This window comes from Mauremys reevesii, linkage group 4 (genome assembly GCF_016161935.1).
Source record: "Mauremys reevesii isolate NIE-2019 linkage group 4, ASM1616193v1, whole genome shotgun sequence".
In the NCBI taxonomy this organism is placed as follows: Eukaryota; Metazoa; Chordata; order Testudines; family Geoemydidae; genus Mauremys; species Mauremys reevesii.
In genome coordinates, this window is record NC_052626.1 from 60,638,102 (window position 1) to 60,662,592 (window position 24,491).

Below are 24,491 nucleotides of genomic sequence, written 5' to 3' on the forward strand. Positions count from 1 at the left end.
CCACCTATACCTGCCTCCTCTGCCCGACGAGGCGATAGTGGGGCCCTCTCACACAGTCCCCCAGGATGACACAAAAGCCCACCAAGAGCTTTTGAAGAATGTGGCTTCAAACCTCGGGCTGGAAGCCGAGCAGCTGGTGGAGCCCTTGGACTCCCTGTTCGATGTGCTGAGTGCAGCAGCCCCCTCAAAGGTGGCATTACCAGTTTGTGAGGGAGTTGTGAAACTGATAAAAGCCCTTGGGCAGGGAGGAGGGGGTTTGCCACCCATCTCATAGTGGGTGGAGCGGAAGTTACTATATCACCACTAAAGGGTTTGAATACCTGTACAAACGCCCTGCTCCAAGCTTGCTGGTGGTGTCAGAAGCCAATGAGCACGATAGACAAGGCCAACCGGGATCGACCCCTAAGAATAAGGAGATGATGAAGCTCGATCTTTTCAGTAGAAAGATTTGTTCTATGGCCAGTCTTCAGCTAAGAGTGGCCAACCATCAGGCCCTACGTGGCCACTATGATTATAACATTTGGCAGTCAGTGGTCAAGTTCGCAGAGTCGCTGCCTGAGGAGCCCAGGAAGGAATTCCTGGCTATTCTGGAGGAGGGCAGAACGGTAGTCAGGGCAGGCAAGCAGCCTCAGTTGCAGTAGACTCCGCATCCCGGTCTATGACTTCGGCCATTTCAGTGAGGCGGGCATCCTGGTTGTAGTCGTCGGGTTTGTCAGCAGAAGTTCAGCAATCCATCCATTACCTTCCCTTTGACGGCTTGGCATTGTTTGCAGAACAGACAGCAAGTTGCATGGCCCTTGCACTCGCTGGGCCTGTACACTTAGGTGCCCACAAGGAAGTGGTTCAAGCCGCAACAGTCCCACAGGTTCAGGGGCCCTTCCCGTTCAGAGCCATTCCTTAAAAAGGGCAGGGGCTACAAGCGCCGGCAAGGCCATCAGCTGGCCTCCTCAGCTCACTCAAGCTCTAGCCTCACCTAATTAGGTAATAAGCAGGCATTTTGAGGGTGTGCTCAAGGGTGAACTTCCAGCCTATGTTCTGGATCCAGCATCCCTGTTTTTTCCCAACCGCCTGTCTCCCTTCCTCCCTGCCTGGGCCTCTATAACATCGGACCAGTGGGTCCTCAGCACAGTTGCAGGGGGATATACCCTTCAGTTTATTTCTGTTCCCTTCCTCCCTCCCTGTCTCTTTTCAGGGACTCTTCTCACAAGCATCTACTCGCTCAGGAGGTGCAAGGCATTCTGCAGGTGGGAACAGTAGAGGAAGTTCCTCTGCACTTATGGGAAAAAGTTTTTTATTCCTGCTATTTTTTGATCCCAAAGGTTGTCTATACCCCATCCTCGACCTGCGGGGCCTCAATAAATATTTCAAGAAGCTGAAGTTCCGCATGGTCTCCCTGGCCTTCATCATTCTTTCCCTGGATCCTGGTACGTCACCCTCGACCAGAAGGATGCCTACTCACATATCAGTATTTCAGGGACACAGACGGTTCCTACATTTCATACTACCAATTTTCAGTGCTCCCCTTTGGCCTAGCAAAGGCATCAAGGGTATTCACGAAGTGCATGTTGGTGGTAGCGACCTACCTCAGATGTCAAGGTATCCAGATCTACCCAGACCTCAACAACTGGCTCATCAAAGGCCGCTCCAGGTCCAGCGCAGTGTCAAGAAGTTGCCGGCCACTTGCCAAGCTTTAGGCCTGTTGATAAACGAACAAAAATAAACATTAATTCCGATTCAAAGGATAGAATTTGTTGGAGCGGTACTCGACTCTATCCGAGCCAGAGCATTCCTGCTGGAGACCAGGTTCGGGGCAATGGCAGATCTGATTGCCAGTATCACAGCCCATCCGCTTGCCACTGCCTGGGTCTGCCTCAGACTACTGGGGCACATGGCAGCATGCATGTATGTTGTCTGTCATGTGAGACTCAGGCTACGTCCCCTCCAGATGTGGCTGGCGTCAGTCTACTCCCTGGACAGATATCACCTGGACAAGATTGTCACGATCCCACCCCACAGGTATTTACCTCCCTGCAGCATTGGTCTGATCCAACTCTGGTAATGGAAGGTGTGCCGTTCGTAAGCCCATGACCCACGGTCTCCCTGATTTCATACGCATCTGACCTCGGTTGGGAAGCGCATCTCTTTGCGGACGCAGGGATTATGGTCTTGGGAGGAGCTTGTGTTACATTTAAATGTCAGAGAACTCAGAGCCATTTGCCTACCTTGTGGAGTCTTCCTTCCCCAGCTGTCCGGTCAGGTGGTGCAGGTGTTGACGAACAACACAGTCTCCATGTTCTATGTCAACAGGCAGGGGGGAGCTGGTTTGTTGGCTCTGTGCAAAGAAGCCCTATGTCTATAGGACTTCTGCATTCAGTATGCAATCCACCTGGAAGCCTCGCACCTCCCTGGCATCCTGAACATATTGGCAGATCACCTCAGCAGGCCTTTCTTCTCTCACCACGAGTGGTCCCTTCACTCGGAAGTTGTCAGGATGCTCTTCCAGAAGTGGGGAACTCCCCGAGTGGACCTGTTCACCACCAGACAGAACAGAAAGTGTCATCAGTTCTGCTCTCTGCAAGGCCTAGGCAGATGCTCATTTTCCAATGTCTTTCTCCTGTCATGGTCCACAGACCTGATGCACGCCTTCCTGCCGATTCTACTCATGAGCAAGGTTCTCTTGAAGATCAGGAGGGACAAGGTGTGGGTCATGGTCATACCAGCATTGGTTCGCATGCTCATGGACCTGACCCTGTGGCCACTTTACAGCCTCCCAGAGAGAGTCTCACAGGATCACAGTCAGCTCTTGCACTCGAACCTCACCTCTCTCCACCTCACAGCTTGGCTGCTGCGTGGCTGAACCTAGAGGAACAAATGTTCTCTAGTCAGGTACAGCAGGTTCTCTTGAAGGACAAAAAACCCTCCACCAGAGTGGCTTACCTGGAAAAGTGGAACCATTTCTCCCTTTCGGAGTGGACTATCTCCTTGACCCAGTCACCCCTGCAATCCATCCTGGATTACCTGCTTCACTTGAAGCACCAGGGCTTTGCCTTTTCCTCGATCAAGGTGCACCTGGCAGCCATATTGGCCTTAGAATCATAGAATATCAGGGTTGGAAGGGACCTCAGGAGGTCATCTGGTCCAAACCCCTGCTCAGAGCCGGACTAATCCCAAAACAGATTTTTGCCCCAGATCCCTAAATGGCCCATTCAAAGATTGAACTCAGAAACCTGGGTTTAGCAGGCCAATGCTCAAACCACTGAGCTATCCCTCCCCCCAAACCCGTATCCAGGGTAGATCTGTATTCTCACATGAGATGACAATCAGGTTCTTGAAAGACTCTTTCCGCCAATCTGGGGCCCGGTTCCCAATGGGACCATAACCTGGTCCTCTCCAGGCTCATGGGTCCACCCTTTGAGCCTATGGCTTCTTGTTTCCTCTGTACTTGTTGTGGAAGGTTGCATTCCTTGTAGGAATTACTTCAGCACATTGAGTCTCCGAGATTAAATCCCTCACTTCAGAGCCCCTGTATACAGTATCCTACAAGGACAAGGTTCAGCTGCGACCCTATCCGGCCTTCCTGCTGGAGGTGGTGTCGCACATCCATGACAATTAGGATATCTTCCTCCCAGTGTTCTGTCCAAAGCATCACATGATCAATGAGGAGAGATGCCTGCACACTCTAGATTTCAGGCATGCCCTGGCTTTCTATTTGGAGTGCACCAAGGCCTTCCACAGATCGACTCATCTCTTTACTGTGATCACTGACAGGATGAAGGGCCTTCTGGTGTAATCTCAGAGGATTTCAAACTGGATTACCACCTGCCTCGGCACATGTTACAAGTTGGCACAGGCTGTTTCTCCACTGATAGCGAAGGCTCACGCTATTAGAGCTCAAGCGTCTTCGGCTGCATTCCTGGTGAATCTCCCTGTCCAGGACATCTGCAGAGCTGCGAGCTGGTCTTTGGTACACATGTTCACCACACGTTATGCCATTACCCAGCAGGCCAGAGATGATGCTGGATTTGGCAGAGCTGTGTTGCAACTGACACAACCATGAACTCCTGCCCACCTCCAGAGGTACTGCTTGGGAGTCACCTATAATGGAATGGACATGAGCAATCACTCAAAGAAGAAAAAACAGTTACTAACCTTTTGTAACTGTTCTTCAAGATGTGTTGCTAATGTCCATTCCATGACCCACTCTCCTTCCCCTCTCTCAGAGTTCCAGCAAGAAGCCAGCGGCGCCCCTTATACCGGCAAATACGTGGGCCACTCCAGAGGGCACCAGAGCTGGTCCCCTATGAATACCATGGAGGGAAAAACTTTCAGCACCGATGCATGTTGTGAGCACACCCACCTACAATGGAATGGACACTACACAGGGAAGAACATGTAAATGTTTTTTAAGTACATCAGAAGCAGGAAGCCTGCTAAACAACCAGTGGGGCCCCTTGATGATCAAAATACAAAAGGAGCGCTTAAAGACGATAAAGTCATTGCGGAGAAACTAAATGGATTATTTGCTTCAGTCTTCACGGCTGAGGATGTTAGGGAGATTCCTAAACCTGAGCTGGCTTTTGTAGATGACAAATCTGAGGAACTGTCACAGATTGAAGTATCACTAGAGGAGGTTTTTGAATTAATTGATAAACTCAACATTAACAAGTCACCGGGACCAGATGGCATTCACCCAAGAGTTCTGAAAACTCAAATGTGAAGTTGCGGAACTATTAACTAAGGTTTGTAACCTGTCCTTTAAATGGGCGTCGGTACCCAGTGACTGGAAGTTAGCTAATTTAACGCCAATATTTAAAAAGGGCTCTAGGGGTGATCCCGGCAATTACAGACTGGTAAGTCTAACGTCGGTACCGGGCAAATTAGTTGAAACAATAGTAAAGAATAAAATTGTCAGACACATAGAAAAACATAAACTCTTGAGCAATAGTCAACATGGTTTCTGTAAAGGGAAATCGTGTCTTACTAATCTATTAGAATTCTTTGAAGGGGTCAACAAACATGTGGACAACAGGGATCCGGTGGACATAGTGTACTTGGATTTCCAGAAAGCCTTTGACAAGGTCCCTCACCAAAGGCTCTTACGTAAATTAAGCTGTCATGGGATAAAAGGGAAGGTCCTTTCATGAATCGAGAACTGGTTAAAGGACAGGGAACAAAGGGTAGGAATTAATGGTAAATTCTCAGAATGGAGAGGGGTAACTAGTGGTGTTCCCCAAGGATCAGTCCTAGGACCAATCCTATTCAATTTATTCATAAATGATCTGGAGAAAGGGGTAAACAGTGAGGTGGCAAAGTTTGCAGCTGATACTAAACTTCTCAAGATAGTTAAGACCAAAGCAGATTGTGAAGAACTTCAAAAAGATCTCACAAAACTAAGTGATTGGGCAACAAAATGGCAAATGAAATTTAATGTTGATAAATGTAAAGTAATGCACATTGGAAAAAATAACCCCAACTATACATACAACATGATGGGGGCTAATTTAGCTACAACAAATCAGGAAAAAGATCTTGGCGTCATCGTGGATAGTTCTCTGAAGATGTCCACGCAGTGTGCAGAGGCGGTCAAAAAAGCAAACAGGATGTTAGGAATCATTAAAAAGGGGATAGAAAATAAGACTGAGAATATATTATTGCCCTTATATAAATCCATGGTACGCCCACATCTCGAATACTGTGTACAGATGTGGTCTCCTCACCTCAAAAAAGATATTCTAGCACTAGAAAAGGTTCAGAAAAGGGCAACTAAAATGATTAGGGATTTAGAGAGGGTCCCATACGAGGAAAGATTAAAGAGGCTAGGACTCTTCAGCTTGGAAAAGAGAAGACTAAGGGGGGACATGATAGATGTATATAAAATCATGAGTGATGTTGAGAAAGTGAATAAGGTAAAGTTATTTACTTATTCCCATAATACAAGAACTAGGGGTCACCAAATGAAATTAATAGGCTGCAGGTTTAAAACAAATAAAAGGAAGTTCTTCTTCACGCAGCGCACAGTCAACTTGTGGAACTCCTTACCTGAGGAGGTTGTGAAGGCTAGGACTATAACAATGTTTAAAAGGGGACTGGATAAATTCATGGTGGCTAAGTCCATAAATGGCTATTAGCCAGAATGGGTAAGAATGGTGTCCCTAGCCTCTTGTTTGTCAGAGGATGGAGACGGATGGCAGGAGAGAGATCACTTGATCATTGCCTGTTAGATTCACTCCCTCTGGGGCACCTGGCGTTGGCCACTGTCGGTAGACAGATACTGGGCTAGATGGACCTTTGGTCTGACCCGGTATGGCCTTTCTTATGTTCTTAAGTACAAGCCAGTCAGCCTCACCTCAGTCCCTGGAAAAATCATGGAGCAGGTCATCAAAGAATCAATTCTGAAGCACTTACACTGGAGAGATCAGGAACAGTCAGCATGAATTCACCAAGGGAAAGTCATGCCTGACTAACCTAATTGCCTTCTATTATGAGATAACTGGCTCTGGATGAGGGGAAAGCAGTGGACATGTTAGTCCTTGACTTTAGCAAAGCTTTTGATACGGTCTCCCACAGTATTCTTGCTAGAATATTAAAGAAATATGGGTTGGATGAATGGACTATAAGGTGGATAGAAAGCTGGCTAGATCGTCGGGCTCAATGGGTAGTGATTAATGGCTCCATGTCTAGTTAGCAGCTGGTATCAAGCAGAGTGCTCCAAGGGTCGGTCCTGGGGTCAGTTTTGTTCAATATCTTCATTAATGATCTGGAGGATGTCGTGGACTGCATGCTCAGTAAGTTTGCAGATGACACTAAACTGGGAGGAGTGGTAGATATGCTGGAGGGTAGGGATAGGATACAGAGGGACCTAGACAAATTAGGATGGGGCCAAAAGAAACCCAATGAGGTTCAACAAGGACAAGTGCAGAGTCCTGCACTTAGGACGGAAGAATCCCATGCACTGCTACAGACTAGGGACCAAATGGCGAGGAAGCAGTTCTGCAGAAAAGGACCTAGGGGTTACAGTGGATGAGAAGCTGGATATGAGTCAACAGTGTGCCCTTGTTGCCAAGAAGGCTAATGGCATTTTGGGCTGTGTAAGTAGGGGCATTGCCAGCAGATTGAGGGATGTGATCATTCCCCTCTATTCTACATTGGTGAGGCCTCAGTGTCCACTTTTGGGCCCCACACTACGAGAAGGATGTGAAAAAATTGGAAAGAGTCCAGCGGAGGGCAACAAAAATGATTAGGGGGCTGGAGCACATGACTTATGAGGAGAGGCTGAGGGAACTGGGATTGTTTAGTCTGCAGAAGAGAAGAATGAGGGGAGATTTGATAGCCGCTTTCAACTACTTGAAAGGGGGTTCCAAAGAGGATGGATCTAGACTGTTCTCAGTAGTACCAGATGACAGAACAAGGAGTAATGGTCTCAAGTTGCAGTGGGGGAGGTTTAGGTTGGATATTAGGAAAACCTTTTTCACTAGGCGGGTGGTGAAGCACTGGAATGGGTTACCTAGGGAGGTGGTGGTATCTCCTTCCTTAGAGGTTTTTAAGGTCAGGCTTGACAAAGCCCTGGCTGGGATGATTTAGTTGGGAATTGGTCCTGCTTTGAGCAGGGGGTTGGACTAGATGACCTCCTGTGGTCTCTTCCAACCCTGATATTCTGTGATTTTATGACATGAGCAACACATCTCGAACAACAACAGTTATGAAAGGTTAGTACGGTTAGTTTTTTCTGCTGACCCTAGAGTCTGCTGCTGTGTTGTCAAGACAGCCCCACTCAGAGCTTTCTGCTCAGATGGCAGGGAACTGAGGCTGCTCTTCTCCTGGACCAGGCCACTTCCTCTCCCCCTAAAACAGGGCACGGTAGATTAAGGAACAAGAAGGATTTGGTCAGCCAAGGACCATGGTGGCAGATCCCTGCCTTCCACGATAGCAGAGAGGGCTCCATTATGCTGCCCCACAGGCAGGGTTCTGTGGGGGGAGGCTTCTGCCACCCCCAGCAAAAAGCCCTCTCCCCAAATAGCCAGCTAGTATCCAGATTGATGTAATTGACTGGGGTGTTTGTGCTTGATCTTAGATGCAGTCAGGCAACTTATGTTATCTGTAGAGTTGAGGATGAGAATATGTGTATTTATGTTGTTAATACTGACAATTACTAAATTTTAATAACTAGCTGGTCTGTTTTATTTATTTATATTTATTTATTTATTTTATTATTTGCTTCTTACAATGTAGGAAGACTGAAACCTTGGGGTGACTCAAAAGAAAACACTGTCCTGAATAAATCTATGAATAGCAGTGTCTCTTCACACACAAAAGATTACAAACAGCCACGTCTCCAGACCAGGTCAGTACAAGGGTGTTTTAGGTGCCATTTTAACACTAGAACTCTGTAGGAGAACACTAAGACTTAAATATATGACAAGCCAACACCTTTAAATAAATGCTCTGTCCTGAACCATACTTATGTTAGAGAAATTTTTCTCTATCAAAATGTTTAGCATCAGGATGGCCAAAGTATAGCTCAGAGCTCCTCTCTACCTGGGCTAAATTTGACTGCTGGAAAGTACAGGTCCCAGCATGCTGGGCCCCACCTTGATTTTAACAGGTGGTTGATCAGCTCAAGATATAGCCTTGTACGGTGGGACCAGTATGCTTTATGGGTTGTGCTTCTGCAAAAGAGTTCATAAGAGTCAGATTTTTAAAAATAGGTTAGACAAACACCTGTCAGCGATGGCCTCTGTTTACTTGGTCCTTCCTCAGTGGAGGGGGCTGAACTAGATGACTCCTTGAAGTTTCTTCCCGCCATACACTTCTAAATGGAATCTAATGAGTAGAAAATGGAGCAGATGGCCTGTGCAACATGTTGACTAAGCGAATCTGGGAGCCTCTACCTAACCTAAAGGATTCCTTCTAATTGCTTATGCATATAGTTATCTCTATGCCTATGCAACTAATTGCTCATTTGTTCCAATTTCGTGTGATTTGTTTTTTCACTTTCAGAGAAGGGAGGCGTGAGAAGCATTTGCTGGAGAGAAAGCAGAAAAAGGCTCAGCTGCTTGGAACCCGCAGAGGACTATCCATGGCTTAAGAGGAATTTAGTAACTTCTTAAGGACTCACTGTAAATACTGTTCTCAGGAAAAATCTTTCCTACCTTTTGTAAATATTTCTGTTTGTGTGTGCATTAAAGGATGAGTCAGGTCACCTGAGTTGACTGGATGTTACTAGCCATGTAGGGCAGGCTTTCTTAGTGCTGTTGAGCTTAACATTGTTAGTGATTTTACAAGTTGGATAAAATATCGAAACTTTAAATCTTATATGTTTTAAGTAGAGGCCAGATTATCTCAAATTACTTGGAGCCATTCATCCAGTTAGATTTTAGATTGGCTGGACTTTCTTGGTTGTAAATTTTGAACAAAAGCTTCCTCCTAAGTCAGCAGATTTCATAAAACTATTAGACTGATGAGATACTAAGGGAGGGGGGAAAAGAGGAAATGTTAAAGGGATAATCATGAAGCTTATTCACACTGAGTCACTTATCAGTTGGGCATATTTCTCTAGATGAAAATAACTTCAAAATATGTTCCATTATCAAGAAATTTAAGACACTGAGAGACTTCGCTGACAAGTAGGGTATGTGTTGCAGCAATTAGAGCTGTTTCCTATATATAAGTCCTTTGTGAAGTAAACAGCAATCTCTAAGAGAGGGGAAACCATATTATAAGGGCTTTTTGGAGAACTAAAAGCCCTAAATAATGGTATCCTTTTAGAGTGAGATAGGAAAAAAATAAGTAGAAGTTAACACAAACCTTGGTAGGTTGCTAATTGGATATGTGAAGAGCAATTTATTAGTTTTTTGTCCCTCTCCACATTTATTACAGGATAAAATTTGGCATAATAGAACAGTTGTTGTCTAGCCTGAAGCATTTAGAAGGTACTCTATTAGTAAACCAAGTTCTTTCGAGGTATGATGTACTTAGAGTAGATTTAGAAAGCCTGTAGCAGCAATAGCAGCAATTTCCCAAAGGTAATCTGTAAAGAAAATTACCTTGATTTTTATCATTAAACATCATGGAATAGACTGGAAGCGCAGGGGAAGGTGTGCGGGAGGAGGCACTGCAGTTGTTGTTTCATTACAGCTCTTTGGACTTCTGAGCAAATATTTACAAAGTAATAGGTTCACTTTTGTGTTTAGGCTTAACCTTTCCTGTGATATTTGCTGAAACATTAGATTCAGAAATAGAAAAGCTTTTTATATAAAATTTTATACTGTTTAATTGGGGAAAATAAATTTTTTTTGTATTTAATGCTGTTGATGACTTAAATAATAAGTGTGGGTGTAAGACAGGCAGACACTCAAAGTTTAACTATATGCAATTGCCAGATGTGCTCATACATACAGGTCATATCCTCTCTTCCACTAAAGAAAAGGAATGTATTACCATTTGCCAGGCTTCATGGTCCACCTAATCACTTCTACTGACGCAGGCCACTTGTTGAGATGTCCTAAATTAGAATTTTGAAACACTTACTGATAGTGTTTAGCAGGGACAGAGGGATAATGTTACAGAATATCTGTTACTTTGTTTTTGACAATATTGTGTATGGTTCTATCAGTTTACTGTCTGAGTCTGACAAATGGGAGAAAGACACTTAAATAGGAAAATATGTCTCAACAACTGGCAGGGACTATAAGCAGATACAGCATCTGAACTGTTTTAACTCTCTAGACTTTAAGTTGAGCACTTTTTGAACACTATTTTGATTGAAATCCTTTATTAAATATAAACCTTTCCTCGGGATTACAGAAGAACTGAAACCCAGCACTCCTTATCCTAAAACAAATGTATGCATTTTGAAAACCAAACCTGCTTCGGGAAAATCTCATCACCTCTGCACTCTATCTGTTGTATAAATTAACACATGTAGGCCTTTCCCAGCTTTTGAATCCCCACTTTGGAGAATCCTAGACAATCTTCATATACTTCTCCTTTCTTAAAGGCGTGGAGTAATGAAATACTTAGATGTCTGTGATGATGATATTGACACAATGTCCATTGAAATGTGGTAGCTGACACCTCAAAGCTTCCCACCCCCCCCAAGGTTCTCTCCATTCATTACATGCTCATGTTTTGAAGATTTGCTTTGTAACCACGACAGATTGATTTTTTTTTAAATGGAAGCCTGAGATTGGACTCCTGTCCACCCCCATGTCTACTCCTCTGTGGGCCCTGGGGAAGTTGGTCCACAATTTATGGAACAGTCCTAACATCTGTTAGTCCCCTGGCTGTGAAAAGGACTATGGTTTTCTCTGTGCAATAGTATTAAACAGGGAAGGTTATTCTAATTCTAAAAGGTGAGATAAAATACAAACCAGGAAATCTTACAGCATTACAAGCCCCTATTATCTTATGAATTGTGCCTTGTCAGTTTTGGGATAGAAACTGCCTCTAACAAATAGGCATGTGCCTGAACAATAGATCCAGACAACAGTTTCTAACATAACTTTGCACTACTAGACCCTGATTCTCTTTGAAACTATCTCCCCACCAACAGAGCAATAATCTCAGATGGTCTGTTTTCACAGTGGACTTCTGCAACAGGCTGGTGGAAGTCACAAGAAACCTTTAATACTATATGTTCTTAAGATGCAAGTCTACTCAGTTTATTATGGAGTTTGTCCCACTCACTTCATGCAGTTACTCTTTAATATTTACGTGAACTCCCTCTCCCACCATGCATGAAGAAACTCAAGTTTAACAAGGTGTTGTATAAATATTTAATAAAATGAGCTACTGAAGTACGTTCCACAGGACTGCAGGTCCATCTAGACCTTGGGATTTCTTTCATATTTTTCATAGGCGAATTCTTCTGTGTGAGCTCTGTCCTTCAGCAATCCAATAAAGTCTATCTCCAGCTGGAAAGGGCCATCTGCCTTGTCTCCCAATGTGAATCCAACAGTACTAATCTGATAATAGAAATTGGTTATTCATTTGGATACTGTTTCAAGTAATGGTGAGATTAAAGGTAGTAAAACCTAGGAAACTTTTCCATGTTCTCCATACAGTGCATTGACCACACAGGCATATTCATGTTACAACATAAATCTATCCAAATGTGCAACACTGCTACAGCAAAATTAACTCCTGAAACTCTTTGGATTAATACTACAGAAAGTGATTAAGAGTGATATAATGTGCCCTTGTGTATTTGCTAAACAATTAAGTCTTTGAATGATGTTGAGCAATATGGAAAAAGGGGTGTCTTATTGAGCCTGGAAAAGCCCTGGAATTTTTAACCTGGAAAATTCTTCAATGCTGCAAATTTCTGTGTTTCTGCCTTTAAGTATACTGCTAAAAATGCAGACATTTATCCATGGCAAACTTCCTATGTGACATAATGACTATTTCCATGTAATTTAGGATTTCAGACTTAAGTAGACTACTAAAGGTTTTCACAAAGAAAACTGGTAAAAGGATGGAGGCCATTGGGGGGGAGCTAGGGGTGTGTAAGGAGGGAATGTCAGGTATTACATACAAGAATTCCCATACCCAATCAGACCAAGGAAAGTACATGAAATTCTGTAGTAGCCAATTATAGCTTGTTACTCTCTCTGATAGTTTCTTCCTGGCCCTCATCAAACAGTGGGTGGCTAATGCCCTGAAATGTGAGGCCTCTCTTACAACATTTTGGGTTTTATTTTTAATCTTCACTAACGTAACTTTGGATATTCTCATTAACTATACAAAAGGTATACTCCTTTTTTAAACCTTAAGCCTGTAATCTCAATTATATTTTGTGGTAATGAGTCTGATGGGGTAATGTTGAGTATTCTATTAGTTTGCATTTAAGCTTTAATTTCATTGAATTCCCCTTGTTCTTGTATCTGATTTACCTACTCTATCACTTGCTATTTTGTATATCTTTACCATGTCTCATCTACAGTTCCAGTTTCTTCATTCTTACTACTGAAGTGTTTTCATGCTGTTAATCACTTTCATCACCCCTCTCTGAACCCCCTACTATATATATATTTATTTAACTGGGTACTTAAATTGAACCCAGTATTCCAGGTGAATACATAGCATTGATTTATGTAATGGGTACTACATAAAATGACTTTTCTTCTCTTAACTTTGTTTGTTTTTGACAGAAACTGCACGTTGACCAGTCCTCAGTTATGACCAGTATTCTCCCGAGTTAGTTAACATAGAATCCAGTAAGATGTACAAATAGCCCATTGCTTCCATTGTTTTTTACCTTGCATTTGCCAACAGTGAATTTCATATGCAACAGTGTTACCCATTCACCTAATTTTTGGTTTCTTCTGCCTTGACTATCCTAAAGAATTGTTAGCTACAAATTATCACCTCCCTACTCACCCTTTTGACGTTGCTAATACATATTTAATACCTCTTCTAGTAGATCCCACTTTCTTGCCATAATTGACCATTTATATCTACTTTTCTTTGCCAGTTTTTTGTCCAAGTGCGGGACTTTGCCTCCTCTCATCAGTAGTTTCTTTCAAGACTCTGAAAGCCTCAAATTGTCAACCGATTCTCAGTAACTACATCTCTTCAAATTTGTTTTGATAAGAGATTTTAAATTTGGAAAATTAAGAGGAAAGGTGAGAAACTATATATATTTAATATAATCTGTGAAGAAAAAAATACTGCAATTTCAAATTCATATAGCTCTAGATACCTTGAAGAGTTTTAAATGGTCTTCCTTTATACAGTTACACTACTGAAATTCTCATTAAATGATAGTAAGGTGCAGAAACAACTTACCTTATCTAACCAGAGTGGGTGCTGATCATCCTGGATCCTCCCCTGACTTGAGAGAAAGAACTTGGAGAATGGTATCTGACCATAAGAAATATGGACTTCAGTTTTACATGTACACATACAATACTAGGAGAACTACTTTCCCCATAAAGCTTAATAACCCATTTTATGCTCTGTCTGGCTCTTTCAATAGTACCAATCATATACATGGAGTTAATACGCAGAAGATAGACCAGATTAAACTTATTCTTTGTTTCCCTCTGAAGTCCACTCCAGCCCTATATTCTTCTGTGGTGACTGTTGCTGGTTGCTCTTTGGAACTCCGTGATCTGACCATGTGACTAGACAAAATTATATAAGCTAACTGTTTTCTCAATAGAAACAGAGAATAGCTGTTCGGGAAACTTCTGTCAGTATTGATAAGCCAAAGAACTAAGTATGCATAAATGCAGCAATCTTTAAAGCAATACAGTACTGAAGAGAATTAATCTTCCTCAGTCCCCAGGAAATATTCAAATTTACCTTAATTTCCTGCCAGTATGGACCCCCTCGGGTGAACATGAAGTAATTGTACAGGTCATCCTTTTGATGGGAGAAGTATGGGTTTGTATAGATATTTATCATCCAGGGTCGACCATCACCACGAATGCGTAAATACAGACTATTAAAGTTTGACCAATCATAATACTTCTTAGTTTCAAACGCTCCCTAGAAGGTATAAACAAAGCATCTTACTGCAGCTTAATATTTCAATGAGAATTACTACTACGAAGACCATAGGTAACTACCACTTTGATCAATTTCCCCTTTCTGGACACTCCTTATCCAAACTATCTATTGTGACCTACTGGAAACTAGAGGATAAGGAAAGCAAGAGTGAGTGGCTTTCACTACACTATCAGTCACACACATTACTGAAATTTTGTAAGAGGCCTCAAATGGGATTGCATGCTCTAAAACGGGTCCCCAACAGCGGGGCATCTATGTGCGCCCACCTACTGGCCACCGGACAAGCAGCTGCCGAAATGCCGCCGAGAAGTGACAACACCAGGAAGCATTGCTGCCGAAATGCCGCCAAGAAGCGGTAGCGTCAAGAAGTGCTGCTGCCAAAATGCCGCTGATTTTCAGCGGCGACGCCTCTTGATGGCGCCACTTCTTGGCAGCATTTTGGCAGCTGCTTGTCCGGCGACCATGCTCCTCGGCGGCTAGTCGTCCGGCGCCCACCACACAAAAAGGTTGGGGACCACTGCTCTAGAAGTTCATACTTGCTGTTTCTTCAATCACAACAACAAGTGAGACTTCATTCCCAGCATCAGATTACCCTCTCAAAGGTAGCAGACCTACCATCTGTTTTTACTTCCACACATAAAAAGGGGTGCCATAGCACATCAGACCAATGCTCCATCTAGCTCAGCATGCTTCAGAGGAAGGTGCAAGAAACCTCACAGATGGCAGATGTGGGACAATCTGCCCCCTATGAAAGTCACATTCTAATCCCTAATAAAAATTGGCTTAAGCCCTGAAACTAGCTTTTATATAACTACCATCCTTTCCAAAATGTGTTAGATGCCAACACGCTTGTTATCCATATAAATGTCCAATTCCTCTTAATCTTGCACACCTTCCCTATCTCATCGCCTTTATTTTATAAGATAGGGCCCTGATCTTGCAACTGGTTCCACACAGGCAGACCCAAGCACCTACAAGGAGCCCCACTGAGATTAATGAGGCTCTGGGGAAACAGAGCCTCCCTCTGCCGAACAGTTGCACACTCGGGGCTTACGACAGTACCAAAGAAACATGTTAAATTTCCCTCAGTTTTGAGGTATACTCCATGGTTACTTAGCAGCAATTTTCTTCCTGCTTACTAGTTTTTCAGGTAACATGGACAACAGATAATATTAACGCTAGCCTGAAGGCTGGGGCTGTTCTTTTTATGCTTGTGGCAGTGCTGTGGTATGCATCTTCCTTAGTTTAAAAATTATACCTTGCCCTTATGCCTCATTAATTACCCTCAAATTTCTTTGGAAAAGAGGGTAACTCTTACAACTGAGGAGCTGAGGGGTTAAACAACAAGGCCAACTTCACACAGCAAGTAAGTGGCAGATGCGGGAATATATCCACATCTGAAAGTCTTGTGTTCTGTTCTTTGGACTTTGCAGTCTCCCTTTGAATGACTTCTTAAGTGTTCACCCATACACTTAATTTGGTCCATTTTTACCTATTCTAGTTCTTGTATTGCTTCTGTCATCATGGCATTTGACTGACCTGTACATTCTTTCTATCCCCCAGGGCCCTAGTCCTAAGAAAGTGATTTAACTGCATACCCTCTTTATTCTGCTTTACAAAAGCAGTGTTATTTATACATTTGACTCTACGCTTTTCCTTCTGACTGGGTGTTCATCCACCTTTTTTTGTAAATGTAAAATAGGAAGGGAAATAGTTCCTCACTGAGTGTAGGAAACAGACAATAGTAAACCATATTAACTTCACCTTTTTTGGTTTTTGTTCAAGTTAGAACTAGGTTCAGTCTCTTGGCAGAAAAAGATTTGTCCCTTGCAGATTCTGACACACTACAGAACCCAAGTGCAGATCTTTAAAGAGGCATATTCCAATATAGAGTGTTTCCCTCCTGACTCCACTAAAATAGGAAGTGCTCTGATCTAAAATTGAGTTTGGATGCATATCCTGAGAGTTAAGGCCTAGACAATTTGGCTGTATATGTATACACACACTAACTCCAGATTAGACACTAAACCAGTCATTTAAAACAAACCAATTCTGGATACAAAACTTGTTGCAGGAGATCTTTGGTTTGTGGGGAGACCATACACAAGGTTGTCTCTTACTCAGTTATCAAGGTGTAGTAAGAAATCCACTTTATACTGATTAAAAAAAAAAAAGAGTCATTTGTTTCTTTCCTGAAAATGAAGATCTAGCCCTGAGCTAAGGCTTCATTGAGTCTGCTCACAGAGCAGGGCAGCGATTACATCACTGAAGGGATTGACGCAGCAATGTCTCATTCCTTCAGATGCTCTGATACATTTGCAACAAGTAAAAGACCACTTTATTCTGGCTGGTATGACAAGCAGTTGTACAGCTGTAAAACACAAGGCAATCGATTTTCCTGTGAAAGTCTCAAGAGGTTCTGAGTTTAGGGGAAAGGCTGCCTTTGTTTTGGCCAAATTGACACATTAAGTGGTTATAAATTTAAATTCAAGAAACCTAATTAGCTAACACCAGTAAAAAGCAATAGTATGAGTTTTGCATTTTTTATTCAATGGACAGACTGTGAAATGTGTGAACTAATGAAAGTTCATCTGTAAGCTCCCTGCACCATGCCAAGTAAATACATCAGTTATTCATATTCAGAAGAATAAACACCCAAGGAGTAGAGTTTTCTCCAGTTGTGCGTGGAGTGAAGTTAATTTTGTGCAATAAGATTGAGATGCATAGTATGTAACTTCAGCCTGTTTCTATTTTCTTGCATCCAGGAGAATTTAATTTAAATGAGGAAAGAAAACAAACATGACACAAAAAGGTATTCTTCTAGAGAGAGAATCCCACCCAAGTCTCTACTGCTGCAGTCCTGACTGCAGAGAAATGCTGACTGATTCAACACTGAATGTTAATAACTCAAGTCACTAAGTTATACTCACCTTTGGCAGTTTGGCTCTCATTGCACAATATCCACTGTATCCTGTCTCCCCATCTCGAGGTGCTTCAGTATTGAGGGTCCCATACAGCAGAGCAGTCTGATTATTCTTACCCAGTTTTAGGTAGGCTTCACTTTTCCCTCCGATCTCGGCATCAGAAGAAACCACCCACTCATCTAAATCTTTCTGGCTGCGAAACTCCCAGACCACTCTAGTCTGTTCCAACAAGTACTCGTCTAAAGGATAGCCCTCAGGCCCTTTCCAGTGATCCACCAACTCCTTTTTCAGGAGGCCAAAATGTTTCTTAATTTCACCCACTCCCTTCTCAAAGCTGAAATTCATCTTCCAAGGTGGAGTGTTATCAGGCGCTGTCCCTGGTCTCCTATAGCTACTGTACAATTTTGAGATGCAATCAGTGAGGAGAGGTCCAAGCAAAGGATGCAAGGCATTTTGCCTATGGCACCTACTAGAAAGAAAGACACCGTCCAGCAGTTTAAAAGATAGAGCCATAATGATAAACAAGGTTGAAGAATAGTTATCTTCCTCAAGGAATTCTGATTATCAGGTTTGAAACAAATTCTTCAAAAAAATAAATAGATATATCCTATTTTGGTTAATGTAGCTTGCCTCCACCTGTAATGAGAAGAAACAATTAGAGAAGCTACACTTGAAGCATTCTTGCAAGTTTAATTTAAAAGGGACACCAACTTGAAATCCAGTCAATTTAAAAAATAAATGAGTTAAAAGTAGTTTCAGGTACTCCACCTGCTGAGTCGTCCTGTGACTTTATAGTGGCATTTTCCTAATTTGTAAACACTTTTTGTCTGCCCTTGTGTGAAACACACACACAAACAGGAGAAACTGACTGACTTACACAAAGTACTGTCAAATGCATAAAGGAAATCAACTGAAAATATTTCCTGAGTCTCTTTCCATTATAGTAAATTCAGGTGCTACTTGTAACAACAATAGATGCAACTTTTACAAAGAGATATATAATTTTAAAAGTTGATGGTGTACCTTTAAAGCAGCGGTTCTCAAACTTTTGTACTGGTGACACCTTTCACACAGCAAGCCTCTGAGTGCAACCCCTCCCCTTATAAATTAAAAACACGTTTTTATATTTAACACTATTATAAATGCTGGAGGCGAAGAAGGAATTGGGGCGGAGGCTGACAGCTCACAACCCCCTGTGTAATAACCTCATGACCCCCTGAGGGGTCCCAACCCCCAGTTTGAGAACCCCTGCTTTAAAGCATTGTGTGAAGAGAATTTTGTGAACAATTTTGACCCAAACCAGTTATGGAATCATTGCATAGTTAACAGTGTTTTTAGGACAAATAAGTACAAATTGCATGAAACCTAGTAATTCAGAGGGAATTTCCTCCTCGCTTTTTTTTTTTTTTTTTGGCTTCTGTATCTTATTATCCAGCTCAATGACTATTAATTTTCCAATTCATTACTGAATTTATTTTAGAGTTCATATCAAAGGCATCCCACTAGAAACTCACAGACTGAAAGATGCTCAAGTCTGATAACCTAACCACAGAATTTCTTATATAATATTTTTAAAAGTTGCAAAGTTTCTGTAACTAGATGGAACTTAGTGTGCAGGGAATACTTTAAGCAAAAGAGAAAACTGAAGAAAGCAAAAAATAAAAGTCACATTAGCTCAAAAAATACCCATTTCATCTCTTTGTATAAATAGCTCCTAAATACCCTACCATAACTGTTGGAGGACTCCTGAATTCTAAATTAACAAATCTGAGCACAATTTCAAGATAACTACATGTCTGGGAACAATCACTACATATGTGCAACATAACCTGACAGGAAGTGAAAGGAGAATTGCAGATACGTAACTCCATAGAAATATTCACAGCCTAGCTATTAACATGAAGACTGGGACTCAGACTCTAAGTTCGGTGGTACCCAGATACCACAGTGTGTTGAATTCTGTCATAGGACAGGAGAAGGTCACTTGACAAAGGTAGACTTTATAATGCAATAGCTCAGCCCCTGCTTTATATCCCTTATTTAGGCACAAGTTAAAAAGACAACCCTGAAGGAACTCTCATCTAAAGAAGTAATGGAACAAAGGTTATGAAAGACCAGATTCAGTCCAACATCCCTTGTGATCTTTGTCTGACAATATCATCCAGTGTTGGCCATTCCAGTAACTGAAGCAATCTGGTATTTAACGTGGGGGAAAAAAAACAGGAACTCCATACAGGACAGCAACGGTCCATCTCATCTTCTATCTCAGCAGTTCTCAAACTGTGAGTTGCGACTCCATTTTAATGGCATTGCCAGGGCTGGCTTAGACTTGCTGGGGCCTGGGACCAGAGCTGAAGCCCGAAGGCTTCAGCCCGAGGCAGCAGGGCTCAGGTTATAGGCCCCCTGTCGGAGCTGAAGCCCTGGGACTTCAGCTTTGGCCTCCCGACCTGGGGCAGTGGGACCTGGGCTTTGGCTTTGCCCCATTTCCCCCACTCAGGGTGGTGGTGCTCGGGCTTTGGCTCAGGCTTCAGTTCCCCGCTCCAGGGGTCATGTAATAATTTTAGTTGTCAGAAGGGGGCTGCGGCGCAATGAAGTTTGAAAACCCCTGTTCTATCTTGTCTCCAACAGTACCAAATGCCAGACATGGAAAAACTGAAACGCCCAGAATTCAGCTGCACCGTATTCTTCCCAGGGGGGGAAAGTGACGGAGTCAGTAAGAGGCATAGCCCTGGTCTACACAGAATTTTACATCAGTATAGCTACATCTCTTAGGGTGTGAAAATCCACATCCCTGAGAAACGTAGCTATACCCACCTAACCCACTGTGTAGAAAGCACTAGGTCGAAGGAATAATTCTTCCGTTGACCTAGGCTATGTCTACACTACCACTTATATTGGCATAACTTATGCCACTTATGTTTTTTCAGACCTCTGAGCAATGTAAGTTACACTGACATAAGCACTGGTGTGGACAGCGCTATGTTGGCAGGAGAGCTTCTCCTACTGACATAGCTACTGCTGCTCATTGGGGGTGGAGTAATTATGTTGACAGGAGAGCTCTTTCCCATCAGCATAGAGCAGCTACACAAGAGATCTTACAGCTGTGCTGCTGTAAGTTCTCTAGTGTAGACATGGCCCTAGCTACTGCCTCTTGGGGAGGTGGATTATCTACACCAGTTGGAGCATCTCTCCTGTCAGCATAGGCAGTGTCTACACTGAAGCACTACAGCAGCGTAGCTGTAGCATTTTAAGTGTAGCTCAGTCCATAGGGAAAAGCACAGCAGCTTAATCATAATGCCATATGGACTGCTATGGTCCTTTCATCTGGCGTTCAGTTATGACCTTTCAGATGCAAATATGCAGAAAGTCTAAGCCGTCATACCGTACCTTCCCTCATTCTGCCTGTCATTATTGTCACTCACTCACCTTGCATGCCTAACAGATCAAATTTAGGCTAGCACCATAGAAATGCCAGGAAGAGTTAAATTGGCTGGAGGATTTAAGATGGCAGATTGCATCTGAAAAAAAAAACTCCCAAAAATGCTTTTAAAGCCTCCCCCTCTCACCCCCCCAAAAAGTATGACAATCTTCCCCTTAGGAGAAGAAAGGGTGTTCTCTGTAGTCTTTTTAAACTGCTACTCTCCCCCCACACACTTTTCCCTCTATTTCACATCCCTAATGTTCAAGGCCACATGTATTGGCTATTACAATTTCAGACAAGTAAAACTAGACTGGATTGGACTTGCTATGAACTTGACCTGACATTTTAAAATACATTATTTCCTCTGGGCTTTTAAGAAAGGAGGTGTTCAAGATAAATATTTTCAAAGCACCAATAATGCATGTGACGATTGTACTTGTTCTTTCCCCATGGGAATTCTTAATTAAAAAGTCCAACCTCCCTAATCCAGAGTTTCTTTTGAACGTTGATGTCCCATATAATTCAAAGTTAAAAATCTTTGTGGAACATCAGTAGGACTCTTATCTCCAACCCTCTGCATTTGCTTATCCTCCAATTCTTCTCATTTTCTTCCTCTCTTTTCTTGTCCTTTCCTTGCAGTGTCAGAAGCAGTTACATAGGAGCAACGAGCTCAAGCACAGAAGCACTTTACATGTAGTACTGACTGCATCAGGAAATTATATCAGTTATAATTAGTTTGCCATTTGCCTCTATAGCCAGCTTCAACACTAGCACTGTGCTACTCTGCAGCAGCTATTGTTAGTTGTCCTGTGGGAGTCTGCCACCTAATCAATGATATGTCCAGGCAGGCAGTAGCAGACCAAAGATGAGAGAGCATGGCAGAAGAACACATGTGTCAAGTCAAGAAGAAAGTGTTGCTTATCCAGCACATAACTAATATGAGAGTGGAGAAACAGATTGTAGCATTATTGTTATTCTCATGTCCCATGTTTGCTTCTTGACAGACCAAGGGAATATGTATTGTAGCCTAAAATCATTTTCAGGACAAGGAATTCCCACCCCATAAACATACACACTACCGTTCAATCAGAATGGCTGGCAAGGAAAGCGCTCAAGTTTTGCAGTTCCCTGCTGGCTAGGGATGAAGTAAAAATACAGTTACTAACTAAAAGAGAATTGACAGTCCTGGGAATGTTATGCAGCCCTCAGCCCTTCCGAAGTACAGTGAAGATTAATAGGCCAGGCTCAACATAGATTTATCCTGGTCCCCCATAGGCTTTGGAGAATTCATTCTATAAATTACATGACAGTTCTGATCTCCACTTTAAAAGCATGTAAACACTGATCTAAGAGACAGAGTACTCATAAAACGTAACTGTTATAGAACTTCAATTGAGTCAGTTAAGTAGAAATTATTGCAGAAGTTTTTATAAGTAAAGTCAGATTTCAGCACATATATTAGTGGAGGGCTCTTCTACTCTTTAGCAAAGACATCCTTTTTCCAAAGTGTTAATTTATCACAGATGTTAAAACAACTCAAAAGAGAGTTTTAAACAGTCTGACTAAAAACCCCTTCTCTAAAGGGCTCAGTTTTTACTCTTTTGACTTTTGTGATGTCACCATTTCACTAGTTTGCTGGTCATCATAGAATTTTCCATGGAAGCAGAACCCAGATTTCTAAAGTAAAACACAAGCAGAGAAGGGGAGGAGTGAGAAAACTATCGTTAAAAAAAAAAAGTTCAGCCCTTTTTTTTTTTTTTATAGATCACAGAGAAGCAACTCAGAGCAAAAGCCCAATTATTCTTCTTTGCAGGTTACCTTTAAAATTTGCCTCGGCAGGCACCTCACTGCCCAGTCTCCAGGGGTCCTCAGAGACCTTTTGGAGAGCTGGAGTTCTACCAAATCTGAAGCATTTTGTGACTATACAAATGCACCCATAGCTGAATAATCCCCATGCATTCACTTCCCCTTAACACACAAGCATTCCCACCAAGCTCCCCTCTGCACTCATATGCGTTTTAAGCACTGCCCTAATTGATGGGTTGCTTTTTCTAATCCCCCTGATGTGTGAGGGTGCAGGGACATGACACATAGCACAAAGGTTTCAGAATGGTAGCCATGTTAGTCCGTAGCAGAAAGAACGAGGAGACTTGTGGCACCTTAGAGACTAACAAATTATTTGGGCGTAAACTTTCATGGGCTAAAACCTGATGCATCCGATGAAGTGGGTTTCAGCCCACGAAAACTTATGCCCAAATAGCACAAAGGAGCTCCACCATTTACCTTTGAGGGGCCAACCCTTCCAGGCATGATTACAGCCATAGGCCTGCATGCAGGGTATGCCAAGAGTGCCCAGGCACACCCTAATGCCTCAAAAAAAAAAAGATTTGCATTTTGATTTAATTACATGATACGCTCGTTTAGTTTTAAAGTACGGATTGTTGTATTATGCAATAAAAATAATAATAAATAAATATAAATAAAAAGAATGTCCTTTCTGATTGAGTATTCAATAAATGTTCGCCTTTAAAAAAAAAATCCCTGGGTGCCCACCCCCTAAGGAAATGTGCGGCGTCCGCCTATGAGTGCAGCGGCCCTAGACGCTACTCTAGGGCTAGCTCGGCAGCATCACGTCAGGACAGGGTGACTGTCCCAAGGCGCCCAGCTGCAGCAGCAAGACACATCTGCGAGGGTGAGCGCCCGGCCGGCCTCCCCAGACCAGCTCATGGGGGAACACCAGGCTGGGGGCGCTGATCGCTGCTGAGGAGAGACGGGCCGATACCAGAGTCAGGAACCTCCTCCCCACAGACCAGCCCCCCTCCCCGGGGGTAGCCTGCCCCCCCGCTGCTCCCGAGTGAGCCCGCCATGGGACAGCCACGCGCCCCCCGCCTCACCTGACAGCAGAGACCGCGGGCTTCCCCCTCACCGCAGGCCGCTCGGCCTCTAGCGACCGGGTCCGCCGCATTCAGCCCCGTCAGGGGAACCCTGGCCGCGTCGCAAAGGTTCCGCACCCCCCATAGGCGTTGCAATGTGGGAGCGAGGCACTTGGAACCTCAGTGCTCACAGTTACGCCCACCGCATTCCCCGCTCAGCCTTCATGTCGTTGTCTGCTGCTGGGTTCCCGTGTGTGTGTGTCCCTCCAGGATACGGATCCCTCTGCCAGGAGGCAGCATCACCTACTGGTTACAGCAAGGGCTTGGGCTCAGGATTCCTGGTTTTTAGTCCCAACTGTATCACTATCTCCATGTGTGATAAACATTGAGCAAGTCCCCTGTGTGCGTCACGTTTCCCTACGCCACAAAGAGGTTGTCAAAGTTAAATCATTAATGCTTGTAAAGTGTTTTGAGATCCTCAGCTGAAATTTTTTAAATGAAATTTGTAAGTGCAAAGTATTTAATGTTTACATGTAGTTTTACTGGAACATTAAAAGGGTTTTTTTCTGTATGCTATGAACAGCATTAAGGATTTTTTTTTCATTATACGAACTGTTAACTAGTTACGCGTGTGATACTTACTACAGTACAGGCTAATTTATACTACTGTTCATTGAAAGTATCCATAGTAATGACGATACTCTGTGGTGTTAGGGAAGGTCAGAGTTAAGGCTGTTTAAAATACCTTAACTATATCATTGA

The 24,491-nt window shown here is 43.0% G+C and overlaps 2 protein-coding genes across 5 annotated transcripts in view; one reads left to right on the forward strand and one right to left on the reverse strand.

The window, feature by feature from the left end:
* The window catches only part of NUSAP1 (nucleolar and spindle associated protein 1), a 32,713-nt gene extending 22,411 nt beyond the window's left edge, over positions 1 to 10,302 (forward strand). For all 3 annotated transcript variants that reach the window (XM_039536213.1, XM_039536211.1, XM_039536212.1), the window contains exons 11-12: positions 8,230 to 8,341; positions 8,998 to 10,302. In XM_039536213.1, the coding sequence (XP_039392147.1) occupies positions 8,230 to 8,341; positions 8,998 to 9,085 (200 nt within the window). In that variant the 3' untranslated portion in view covers positions 9,086 to 10,302. The remainder of the gene's footprint in view (positions 1 to 8,229; positions 8,342 to 8,997) is intronic.
* Positions 10,303 to 11,469: 1,167 nt separating this feature from the next.
* On the reverse strand, positions 11,470 to 24,123 carry NDUFAF1 (NADH:ubiquinone oxidoreductase complex assembly factor 1). Of its 2 annotated transcripts, XM_039536214.1 has the most exons (5): positions 23,751 to 24,120; positions 17,442 to 18,071; positions 14,305 to 14,490; positions 13,786 to 13,860; positions 11,470 to 11,963 (listed from the first exon to the last, which is right to left on the reverse strand). In XM_039536214.1, exons 2-5 carry the CDS (start codon positions 17,946 to 17,948, stop codon positions 11,823 to 11,825), a joined length of 909 nt encoding a protein of 302 aa, XP_039392148.1. In that variant the 5' UTR covers positions 17,949 to 18,071; positions 23,751 to 24,120; the 3' UTR covers positions 11,470 to 11,822. The 2 variants fall into 2 exon arrangements, with proteins under 2 accessions (XP_039392148.1, XP_039392149.1); XM_039536215.1 differs by lacking the exon at positions 13,786 to 13,860 and having other exon boundaries at positions 23,751 to 24,123.
* Positions 24,124 to 24,491: the final 368 nt, after the last annotated feature.